At 51.7% G+C, this 12,899-nt stretch overlaps 1 protein-coding gene across 1 annotated transcript; it reads left to right on the top strand.

Moving 5' to 3' along the window:
* Positions 1-7,554: 7,554 nt before the first annotated feature.
* Positions 7,555-8,491, top strand: LOC136148240 (olfactory receptor 13J1-like). Its single transcript, XM_065907661.1, is given in 2 exon segments — positions 7,555-7,883; positions 7,885-8,491. Coding segments are annotated over 2 exon segments (936 nt in total).
* The last annotated feature ends 4,408 nt before the right edge of the window (positions 8,492-12,899 follow it).

Below are 12,899 nucleotides of genomic sequence, written 5' to 3'. Positions count from 1 at the left end.
ACACACATGTAGCCATTCATCCCAGGCCCCTTCCTGTCATGCAGGCTGTCGCGTAACATTGAGGAGGGTTCCATGTGCTCTGCAATCTGTCCTTGTTGGTTATCCGTTTTGAATATAGCCAAAACTCAGTTCATCCTCACTGATGGGCTGAATGAACTACAGCTGCTGCCTCTGGCCCCAGACTGAGCCCAAGTTGCAGTCCGAGCTGTCAGTAAACTGTAAACATGGCTTTTCCTAAACACAGTATCTCGTTTCTTTGGGGTCATAAGCCTATTGCCTCATGGGCTCTTCCTAATGTCTGAAAGAATGTCTTCTGATAAGACTCCTAAATTGCAAAGAAACCCACTGCTCGCCTCATTTACTCTTCAGAGAGAAGTTCTTGCATGGAGGTGATGGCAGCCCCATGGCTGGGACCCTGTGACCCCAGGTGGGCATCCTGGGCCCTGAAATGGGGTGTATCCTGGCAATGGTGCCGTGGGAACCTGCACTCATGACAGGAGGTTGTTTTAGTCCTCCCGGCAATCACATCCTGCGTGTGCATGTGGGGAAAAGGAAAGGAGGCTGAGTTTAAGGTCAGAAATCTGGGCTCAGGACTGTAGCAGCAGGAAAGCACTGAATCCCAAACGGCAGCTCCTGGGTGGCGCACGGGAGAGGTTGGGGGTAAATTGGACGCAGCCCTTGGATTTCATGGCTCACAGTTTACCGTGTGAGAGGGAACGACAACACAAGAAACCAACTGTGCTAATGGCTGTGTGAGCGTCATGGTGAAGGACGGTCAGTGCTGTGGAGACGACTCAGAAGGCAGCCCCACGGAAGAGGTGTGTATGAGCTGAGCCTTGGAGGATGGGTGGGAGAGAAAGGGTGTTTCACTCTGAGGAAAGCAGGAAAAGAGGGAGGGAACAGGGGCCGTGGGGTTTGTCCACCAGCGGTGACTGGTCTGCTGAGGCTGGATCAGGCCCGCACAAAGGGATGTGTAGGAGGTGAGGGCAAGCAGGCCAGAGGCTGATGACAAAGCCCTTCCATGTCCATGGCATTTCCACCAGGTCTCTCTGATGGAGACAAGGGTGGGGAAGAGAAAAGCAGACTCAGGCGGTATTCTGTCTTTTATCTGCCTGAAAACTCTCCCCACACCTGTATCCAGGATCACAATTGGAGGTTGCCAGTTCTTCCTGTAGCAACACACCCAATAAACACCAAGTTCTTATCATGAAATCTTAAATTAAGCTGCAGGCTTAATCCAGCCACGTGAAGTCATGACCTAGGAGAGATGCTTCCTTTGAACTTCTGCTTTCCGGACCTCAAGTTGAATTTTGTCTTTATAAGCCAGATTCAAAGAAAATCTAGAAGTTTCTAAAGCCCAGAGAGAGGGATATGACCAAGGTCACCATGAGGCAAGGGGATGACTGTTAAGACTGTGCGGGCAGAAGGCACATCTGCCTCTTCTGTGTTCCCAGCATCCAGCACATAGTAGGTGCTCAATATAATTTCCTGAATGAGTGAATGAAGAAGCCATCACACAGGCAGTTACTTATCTTTTACCAAACTTCAGCAAGAGAATCCCTACCTTAAAATGTTTACATGGATTAGATTTATGGTTAATGACTGACCCAGATTAAGCAACTACCCTTGTATGTTTCATAAACTCCTTGAACAATGATCTTGATTTAGGTTGGAGAGGAACAAACAGTATAGGCTCCAGGGAGAAGGGGGTCATGAGAGATGTTGGAAGTCTTGTCTGGGAGGCGGGGAGACAGATCCAGCATGTGCCCGTGGTTGAAGGTGAAGTCTCTGAACTGCAGCATTGCTAGGAGACTCCCCAGACCTTTTCTCTGTGCATCTCATCTGGACTACACAGAATCCCCATTGCTCCAAAGGAAACTGAGTCTCAGAGTCCAAGTGACTTGGTCACCATCACACATCTGGTTGGTGCTGAACCTGTCATGCAATGCTGGGTTTGGATCGGATGCTGACGATCTGTTGGGGGAATGCCGTGGCAGCATCACTGTGTGAGACGCTGGAAGGAGGCGATGGAGTCAGCTCTCACGTGTGGCAGAGGAGACAGGTGTGCAGCCCAGGAATAGAGGATGGCCAAGGGCTGTGGGAGGAGGAAGGGATAGGTAACCCGGCAGGGCTCAAAGGGAGAGGAGAAGAGATGCACCGCGCTCTGAAGAGGGGAAGCAGTCCCTCCAGTGGGTCCTGCCTGCAGAAGGGAACTTCTTGGGCAAAGATGGAGCTCTGGGAAACCATGTGGTTTATTCAGAAGAGGGTGAGCCCATCAGCCCTACAGTGATAGATGCAATTGAGCAAGAGGAATGAAGGGGAGTTGGAGGAGGAAATGGCAGCCCACTTCAGTACTCTTGCCTGAAAAATCCCATGGACAGAGGAGCTTGGCTGGATACAGTCCATGGGGTCACAAGGAGTGGGACACGACTGGATGATTTACAATAGCCAGGCCTCCACAGTATGAAAAATAAATTTCTGTTGTTTATAAGCTGCCTAGTCTACAGTATTATGTTCTAGAAGCCCAAACAGAGGAAGATATATACATACCAGGAATTTTTTGAGAAGTTTAGATCTGATACATGCTATACAATATAGCTCAACCTGAAAAATTACGCTGTTAATATATGAAAGAAATCAGTCACAAAGGAACACATATCATATGATTTCATTTATATAAAATAACCAGAGTAGAATTATATAGAGAGAAAGTAGATTAGTGGTGGCCTAGGGCCAAAAGACGGAGAAGGCAATGGCACCCCACTCCAGTACTCTTGCCTGGAAAATCCCATGGACGGAGGAGCCTGGCAGGCTGAAGTCCATGGGGTCATGAGGAGTCGGACATGGCTGAGCGACTTCACTTTCACTTTTCACTTTTATGCATTGGAGAAGGAAATGGCAACCCACACCAGGGTTCTTGCCTGGAGAATCCCAGGGACGGGGTCACAGAGTTGGACACGACCGAAGTGACTTAGCAGCAGCAGCAGCAGCAAGGCCAGAAGAAGCTTGAGTGGAAATGGAGTGTGACTGTTAATGGGGACAGAGTCTCCCTTCAAGGTGAAACTGCATATCAATTGTTCATTCGCTCACTCCATTCTCTTTAAATATATTCACCAAGAGTGGCCTATACATTGACTTAATTGTGCATCCATCCATCCATTGATTTACTAATCCTGTAAACATTCACGGCCCACACTGAGGACTGACTTGTGAGGGTGGATTCCTGGCCCTGAGCCACCTCCTCCAACTGTTCTACACCAATTAATATCTCTAAGTAGACTCTGTGTAATTGGGTCTTTGGGGCATCATCCCTGAAGCACCCCAAAGTTTCTAAGCTGGGCGAATTTCTCCTTCTGCCTCTAAATTGCCTTGGGGATGGTGCAGTTCCCGGGTGCAGGGAGCTTTGAAAAGACCCTGCTCCCCAGGAGGCTGTCGGCCAGCATGGAGCTGGGAGCGGCTTGGTCAGGCAGTCCCTGGCTGCTGAGAGTCAACCACCGGGCACCCTGTTCAGCCTTGAACCCACCAGAATTTCCCAGTTCTATCCAACCTGACACACTTCAGAGAAGGCGCTGAATTCTAAGTGCTTGGTCTACTGCTCCCAAATTCTAAGAGCTCCGCTTAACTGTATCACATTGCAAACACTTCACTAAACTCTACGCAAGCCTAGGTGTGTCTTCTTAGTTTGGAAAGCTCCACCAGTGTGAAACTCTGGGTCCTGTCCACTGAGGTTCCCTGGAGAGAGGAGGCTCAGACCTGCTTCTTGGACCTGTTTTCTTCTGACTACAGCCAGTGAAGGTTCCTGGTCTCAGAAACATCTTCCAGGGAACAAGGCACATGGATCTGGAAGAGGCTGAAGGTAAGTAGAACAATGGTGACATGGGGCAGAGGAAGGGGCTGGGATCAGGAGCCCCGGGGAAGGACTGCAGCCTTGGTTTCCCCTGTAACTCACCGTGCAGCACTGGGCAAGCCACTCCTTCTCTGAGCTTCATTTCTCCCATACCTAACAAGGGGTGGTCTTGCTGATCTGCAAGCCCCCTCGCAGTTCACACAGGTGTCATCCAGGCTAGGAACAGCTTGGAGTGAGCAGTCAGCTGCTCACTTCCAATGTGTCTTAGTCTCAGGAGGTGGCAATAGAACAGGAAGACACTGGCTGTGCCCAGGCTGGGGGCTTCAACTTGGCCTTGAAAATCTGGGTGAGGAGGGGAGAGGGCGACCTGCCTGCAGGCTGGTGGGGCTAAGCAACCGGCTGGAAGCCAATGAGGAAGGTGAGCACCATCCTCCAGGTGCACACACGGCCGTGACGCATACAGGACAGAGGGCTCGGGTGGCCTGGGAGAGGATCAAGGGAGGCTCTCCAGGGGAAGTGGCACTTGAACTGGTTTTCAGATAGCATTTGGCCAGAAGATACGCAGAAAGACACTGTGGGCTCTGCAAACGGAGCTCCGTGGCCCAGCTCTGGGAACCAGAGACCCACAGCCTGCAGCCACATCCCTCCTCCCGGCTCTTCTTGGCCCCCAGTCCAGGAGAGAAGGCTGAGCGGCTCAGATTCTCAGGTTCTCAGCACTCAGGCCGGAAGGCAGATGAAGCGCGGAGCAGGCTGCTCACCATGTCCCGGGCCCGAGCTCTCTTTGTCCTCAGGGCTCATCCCAGGCAGAGATTGCTCCCCAGCCTCAGGGCTGCTGCTTCCCCCATGATACTCCCAGGGCCCCCGCTTGGTCACACACCCTTTCTGTCCTGCCTGGTCTTGTGAAGCTCTGGGCATGTGTCCTAGGGCCTGCTCTACTGGGTGTGTGTGTGTTTGTGTGTGTGTGTGTGTGTGTGAAAGAGAACAAGAGTGAGTGCCTGCCGCACATACACTCGAGCCAAGGACTGTGCATGCACACACTTGAGCCCAATGTGGTGTGCATCCTCACAGGTGACGTGTGAACCTGGCTGCCAGTCGCATGTTTATGCGTACAGGCAGGCAGGTCCCCGTGTGGTGGCCTGTGTGGGTGTATGTAGATTCTGACAGGTGTATCTGCAGCCACTGACCGCAGACAGCTGCCAGTGCCTTCAGGGGATAAGGTATGTGGTCCACTGAACTATGCGAAGGAGGCGGCTGTGGGCTGGCCCAGCCACCGGGCCTGCACACAGCGCCCAGTGCCTCTGTTCCCCCCAACCCTGGCACGGCCCCTGCTGCCACTGCTACTCCATCCAGGGTGCCTCTCCAGGAAGCCAGCCTGGAGTTTCCCTGCTGAAACTTGGAGGGAGCTCACAGCTCACGCTCTCCTGACCCTGCAACGGCTCTAGACAGAGTCAAACTGAGGCAAGACCTTCTATCTGAGATGCCAGGGCTAGGCCAGTGCTCTGTTTGCTGCAGAAAGGCCCCTCCACCCCCGAGGCAGCACGCAAAGCTCGGGACCCCTCGTCTGTGCATGTGAGCGCAGAGTCCACAGGGGCCCCAGCCTGGGCCTGGCTGGGTGGTAGAGGCCCAGGGAGAGCCAGAGAGAGTCCACATCAGGAAGGATTTTGTGATGCTTTGAGTGGCCTGACAGCAAAAGGAAAAGTGCGTCTAAGGGGGTAATCTTCCCATCACTAGAGGCATGCACACAGAAGTAGGGTGAGGTTCAGGTAGGAACTGGAGAGGATTTTCACCAGGGGATGGTTGAGGGTTCCTGGCCTTGGGGCACACGTGTTCTCATTCCTTCCCCTAATGCCTAGCACCATGTCTGGAGTATGATAGAAACTCAATCCCTTCTCGATTCTGAAGGGAATAAATATGGTAGATCTAACAGAAGGAAATTGTCTCCTGCAAGGGCAGCATTGAGGAACTGGTGCCCGACCCAGACCCAGGCTTGGACAGTGTGTCCCATGGGTTCCAAGAGCCCAAAACACTAGGGAAAGTTTAAGTGCTGCTCCTTAGCTTCCCTGCTGCCACTGCTACTCCGTCCAGGGTGCCTCTCACTGGCCTCTCCAGTGGACCACATTCCTTATCCCCTGAAGGCACTGGCAGCTGTCTGCGGTCAGTGGCTGCAGATACACCTGTCAGAATCTACACTGGGAGAAGATTGGGAGTAGCGGGAGACACTTAGGAGAAAGATGTCCATCTAGAGTGATGAAAGAACAATCAGTACTTGGGGTTTAACAGAAGCAAACATCTGCTGTGAGCTCAGTGCAGCTGTCATGCTGTTAGGAGAACAGGATTTTAGACTCATCTCGCCAGGAACCCACTGTGCAGCCTCAGTTTCCCTACCTGCACAATGGGAGCGCCAATGGATTAATCTCTCAGAGCTTATTCCAGTTTGATGCCTAGGAGTTCATGAAGCCCAAGCAGCCCTGGCTCAGGTTAAGAGAAAATAGGAGACGGGCTGAAAGGTCCATCAAATTGTCATTCAAAAACACATCAGTAGTCAGTTCAGTTGCTCAGTCGTGTCCAACACTTTGCGACCCCATGGACTGCAGCACGTCAGGCTTGCCTGTCCATCATCAACTCCCAGAGCCGGGTCAAACTCGTGTCTATTGAGTCAGTGGTGCCATCCAACCATCTCATCCTCTGTCTTCCTCTTCTCCTCCCGCCTTCAGTCTTTTCCAGAATCAGGGTCTTTTCTAATGAGTCAGCTGTTTGCATCAGGTGGTCAGAGTACTGGAGCTTCAGCTTCAGCATCAGTCCTTCCAACGAATGTGGTGAAGATCGATTCTGAAGGTCAGTCCACAGTAGCTGATGAAGCAGGACCTGTGGGCACACAGGCGGACAAGCCCCTGATAGGCTCAGAGGCCAGGAGCCCCTCCAAAGCAAAGTACAACCTGTGCTTCATGCATGGAGACTAGAGCTGACCGCAGAGGCAAGTCAGAGTTTTGCAGGCTGGGGGATGAGAGAGATAGGCATCTCCATCAGTGGGAACAATGAGATACAACTCTAGGCTTCCTGAAAGCCAGGAGGACCCTCAGAGACCATCTAGCCCAGTGAGTCTCAAGTGTGGTCCCCTGACCAACAGAACAGCATCACTCAGACTTAATCAGATGGAAACTCTGTGTTTTCACAAACTTCCCAGGTGATTCTCATGTCATCTTTACAGGTGATTCTAAGATCTGAAGACCTTCCATCCAGCTCATTGTTCCCGAAATGATGCTGCTAGAATACTTATTTGCAGAAGGTTAACGGGTGCTCTGTAAAAGGAGGATCTATGGTCAAAGAAGTTTGGAAACTACCTCCTCTCTGCATCACTTTCAGAAAGTCACAAATCACAGTGGTGTGTTAATGACTCTGAGAAGTTCCGCAGTACATTATTTACTTTAGATTAATCCAACATTGTTTCAAATTGCTTTTTCAGATTGCCCACATTGCCATTAACACTCTTAGAGAAATTCTGACCCACCTCAATCCTCATTTCTCACGTGACTCTATTGAAAACTGGAAGAAGTGTGGGGACTGCCCAAAGTCTCAGAGAGAATGTGGGTCAGGGCTCAAAAAGGCCCTGGCAATACGCTTCACCCCTAAAGAGACTCTGGGCTCCCCGCCACCCTGCACCCTCTTTCCCTGCCTCCCAGCCATGCGTCCCGCCAGAGCTCTGAGATATGGAGCTCGTCAACAGCACAGAGGTGTCTGAGTTCTTCCTGAGAGGATTTTCAGGGTACCCTGCCCTGGAGCGCCTGCTCTTCCCTCTGTGCTCAGCCATGTACCTGGTGACCCCGCTGGGGAACACAGGGATCGTGGCAGTCAGCGTGCTGGAGGCCCGCCTGCACACACCCATGTACTTCTTCCTGGGCAACCTCTCCATCCTGGACATCTGCTACAGGTCCGCTTTTGTGCCCCTGATGCTCGTCCACCTGCTGTCAGCCCAGAAGACCATCTCCTTTCTCGGCTGCGCACTGCAGATGTGTCTGAGTCTGTCTACAGGCTCCACAGTGTCTGCTGCTCGCCATCATGGCCTACGATCGCTACCTGGCCGTCTGCCGGCCCCTTAGGTACCCCGTGCTGATGAGCCGCCGGCTCTGCTGCGTGCTGGCGGGAGCCGCCTGGGTCCTCTGCCTCTCCAAGTCGGTGACTGAGACAGTCATCGCCATGAGGCTGCCCTTCTGTGGCCACCGTGTGATCAGTCACTTCACCTGCGAGATCCTGGCAGTCCTGAAGCTGGCCTGTGCTGACACGTCCATCAGTGAGGTCTTCCTGCTGGTGGGTGCCATCTTGCTGCTGCCTGGGCCCCTGGCCTTCATCCGCCTGTCCTACACGCTCATCCTGGCCACCATCCTGAGGGTACCCTCGGCCGCTGGGCGCCGCAAAGCCTTCTCTACTTGCTCAGCACACCTGGTCGTGGTGATGCTTTTCTACAGCACCGTCATCTTCATGTACATGAAACCCAAGAGCAAGGAGGCCCGTGTCTCTGATGAGGTCTTCATGGTCCTCTACGCTGTGGTCACACCCATGCTGAACCCCATCATCTACAGCCTGAGGAACAAGGAGGTGAAGGAGGCAGCCAGGAAGGTGTGGGGCAGGATGCAGGCCTCCAGGTGAGGGAAGCCAGGGCTCCTGCATCTTAGCAGGTCAGGTCTGCCTTCGCCTACAGAGAGGGGGGATAGGGCGCAGGGTTGGGGGTCTGGAATCTTCATCCCAGAAAGGCAGCACCACCTCCCGCTGATCCTGCCACAGATCTCAGCTCACAATTCTGCCTTTGTTCTTCCCCAGGCAGAGCCCTGGGCCAGCTCTCATCATCAAGATTTCAACTGGCCTCAAGATTTCAGTCTTGTTCGTCCCAATCTATCCTCCAAGGGTCATCCAGAGGGATATGTTGGAAAAGTCTATTTGATCATGTCTCTCTCTTGACTGAAACCCCTGAATGGCTCCCAGAGCTCTCAGGATGAAGTGAAAGGGCTTCACTGGGGGCATTACAGGCCCCTGCAACCTGGCCCTGGAGCTCATGACCAACCCCCTCCCCCGCCCTGTGACCCACAGACTCCTCCTGTCAGCCACACACACCGGCCCGGCAGGAGCCTCGGTGCCGCAATGCCCAGCTCTCTGCCCTTCTTCCCACAAGGCAGCCCCCACCCAGCACACAGCTCCATGTGTACAAGGACTGCCTGATCCTTAAGGCCCGTCTTTTTATTTTGAAAATGTAGTTCCCTGAGCTACACATGAGGTCCTTGTTGTTTTCCTCTTTTATATGTAGTACTGTAAATCTGTTAACCCCCAGCTCCTAATTGACCCCTTTCCCACCTAAGGCCCATCCTGAACGACACCTCCTCCAGGAAGTCTCCCCACTTTGCACCTCTCACTGTTCTCCTCCTGCGTTATTTCAGTGTTGCTCTAAGAGCTGGTAGTACTGGGTTTCACTCTGTCCCAGGGTCCAGCCCTGCACAACCCCAAGCCCACACCGGTTTCTTAAACAGACAGAAAACACTCAGCGTAGGGCAGAGCCCGGGGTCCTGCCCAAATCTGAGCAGGGCTGAGATGAAGTTGGCAGATGACAGGCACAGTCTGGAGCCTGGGGAGGTGATCGCAGAGGCAGTGATGAGGCCCAGCCTCCAAGATTTGCGGCCCAGCCCAGGCCCTGGGACACTGGTCACCCGGAGCAGCTGAGAGTCTGGCTTCCTCTATCGTGTTAGCAGCAGCCCCTCCATCACCTCCCTGCCGAGCATCCAGGCTTCATGTGGCCTTGGAGAGACTACTTCACCCGTCTTCACCCCACCTACTAAGACCGTGCCATTTCTACGTCTTCCTGGAGCTCAGCCTCCTCCTAGGTTTGAACACATGGAGGAAACAGACTCAGACTTGAGAGCATCTCCATTCCCTGCCCCCTCTGGCCTCAGTGGTACCATCTTGTGTGATGGGAGAGCTCGGCCGCCGCGCAGCAGGCCCGCTCTCCGGTGCCCCGTAGGTAAGCACAGTCCTTGTCTGAGCCTTCAGGTACCCTCCAGTCCCTCTTCCTGCCTCCTCTGTTGGTCAGAACAGAGGCGCAGAGAGCAGCAGAGCCCGCAGCCCGCAGCTGACCAAGCCAGGGCTAAGCTTCTGCAGAGATGTCTGCCAGGCCTCTGATGCCATGACTGGAGTTTGGACTTAAGCTGTGGGGACTGGGAGTTTACAATCACACTTACTTTTAGCAGGACCACTGATTAGACACCATTCTTCACCCATGAAACTGGCCAAGAATTTTTCTAACATATATCTGTAGCTATAGTGCAGTGAGGCAGGTAATATCATACACAGGTGGTAAGGGTGGGAATAAATTTATATGAACTTCCTGCCAAGTGAGTTGTGGGTCTGAATCAGGAGACTTGAAAACTTCACAACCTTTGACCCAACACCTCTAATTTTAGGAATTACTCGGAGAAAATTACTACAGGTACAAAGATTTATCTCTTTATCTATCTATATGATTTTAATCACAGAGGTATTTTTGGTAACAAAAATTGTTAAGACTCATAATCTCCAACTGGGGCAGAATGTGTAAATAAATTCCGGTGGAGACCAATGATGGACTGTGACACAGTCATTGTAAATCTTATTTTTTGAAGAATAATTGATGATGGGAAATGCTCACACTGTAATTAACATTCAAAAAGGTAGAACAAGTAACTTTGTACTCAATATAATCTCAATTTTTAATGACATTTTCTTAAGGATATATGAATAAGTATGTATATAGAAATTCCTCAAAAATTATGGCGAAATATTAACTAACAATTGTTTCCTCGAGGTGATGGAGTTAGAGATAAATATTGCTTTCTTAATTATTCTTTCCAATCTTGTTCAATACTTCTAAAATGAACATGACTTTGAACTTAAAAGATAGTATTATTTTTGAGAAATGGAAGATCACGTGGCTCCAGACAGAGCGCAGAGGAGAAGGGCCCCTGCCCGAGGACAGGAAGTGAGGAAGCACAGATGGAGGCTGACGCAGATGGGAGGTCAGACAGACAGCGTGGAGCTGAGACCTCTTGGGGACATTGGGCTGATGGCAGAGATGGCTGAGGAAGGAGGAGACTGTGGTTTGGTGCTTGAACTTCTGGGATGTTTGGGTGGGTATCACATCACCCTGAGAGCTGCCCTAAGAGATGGGGAAGAAAAGAATAGGCTGGAGGTGGCAGGAGGGATAGGGGGGAGCTTGTTTGTGGGCAAGAAGTTCCCGTTCCTCTGCAGTCAGAAAACACATGATGACAATCTTCCAATGTTTTATTTTGACCTGTGTTTTTGACAAAAGTATATTCCAAGAGACATAGCATAGTTTATTCAGAAAATTTGCAATTGCTGCTGCATTATGGAAGGCTGTTTTTATTCCTTAAGCTCTATCAAGTTGTCATTCTTTCTAGTGAAGGAAGGAGAATGGCATGGGAAGGGAGACAGAAAAGGGGACCTGCAGACACTCACACCCGGCTCAGCCCCTGACTTCACATCCATCACGGGGCCCAGGCCTCATCCTGTGGAGCAATCCCTTTCCTTAACCTCCTCTGCGGGCTCGGTGGTAAAGAACCCACCTGCCAATGCAGGAGACATGGATTCCATCCTTGGGTTGGGAAGATCCCCCGCAGAAGGGAATGGCAACTCCAGTATTACTTTGTAGGAAAACCCATGGACAGAATAGCCTGGTGGGTACAGTCCACAGGGTCACACAACTCACAACAGAGTCAGATAGAACTTAGTGACTAAACTATACCAACAACCTCTCATGAGCACAGGTCCCCACAGCACTCTTGGCAGGAGACACCCCATTCCATAGCCCCCAAGACTCAGGTCCAAGGGGCAGGGCTGTAGGGAGACCCGGTCTTCAGATGCCTGTCCAGGGTCTCTCCTGTGCCCGCCTCTCCCAGCCGGGCCCTCCTGGGGCAGCACAGGGAGCCGGGGGTCTCTGAAGCCCCAATCTGCCATGTCTGCAAACTTGTGTCGATGCAGAGTCTGAACTTTAAATTGGACAGGGACTGTGAGGTCCCCGAAGGCAGGGAGCAGGAGAGATGTCTCCGTGGCAGACGACCAGGAGGCTGGGCCTCGGGGGCTCAGGACCTCGATCCTGGCCCACCCCAGCACAGCGTCTCTGCTGGGAATGAACTCTGCACTCCCTCACTCTGCTCTCCCCAGCCTTGGGTCACCACACCTGTCATCTGCTCAGCCACCTGCTGACACCCAGATCACTGGGCTAACAGGTAGGAGGCAAGGAGAATCCATCTGGCATGTTGACTCGTCTCCTGAAATCTTTTTAATCATACAGAAACCAGAATACCTGCTTGGAGAAGGGACCAAAGTGATACTATAATATCCACTACCACTTACTGAATACTTACACTGTGCAAACTTCAATGCTAAGACCTTTCACTGAATCCTCAAGATTGCCCCACAAGTAAATACTATCCTTATCCCTACAGGTAAGGAGGCTGAGACTGAGAAAGCCGTTAGCAAGTGGCAGGTCTCAGACCTGGGCTTGGCGGTCTGACTCCAAAGCCCACACTCACCGGCTCTGCCATCACAGTGTGGAGTGATGCAGGAATCCAGATGCGGGAACTTCTGGGTCTTTTTAAGAGGAACTTCTTCTTGTGCTCCTCAGCTTCCTTTTAAAATCATGTCTGAAGCTTAAAATAAGAATGAAATGGTTCAAACTAGATTTACCAGCCAATGAAACTGATACAACGTTAACCTGGGTTGGAAGTTGCTAGAAAGATGAGCGAATGTTTCAGGTATGGTACAGAGTATAAGAAATCACATATTGAATAATTCCATTTCACACAAGGAGAAACTCAACGAAGGTCATGGAGCAGAATGGGAACAAGGGCAAGAATCAAATCTGGACCCCTCACTCCCAGTCTAGGGCTCCTTCCAGGGCATCACATTGCCTCTCAGGAGGGCTAAAAGTGGGGAGAGAGTTAGACAGTGATTCTCTGTAAACCTGACTTTCCAGGACATGATGGAATGAAAGGCCTGTCAGAGAGATGCTGGA

This window comes from Muntiacus reevesi, chromosome 17, assembly GCF_963930625.1.
Source record: "Muntiacus reevesi chromosome 17, mMunRee1.1, whole genome shotgun sequence".
In the NCBI taxonomy this organism is placed as follows: domain Eukaryota; kingdom Metazoa; phylum Chordata; class Mammalia; order Artiodactyla; family Cervidae; genus Muntiacus; species Muntiacus reevesi.
Note: the sequence above shows the minus strand (reverse complement) of the source record. Positions and strands in the feature narration are given on the sequence as shown.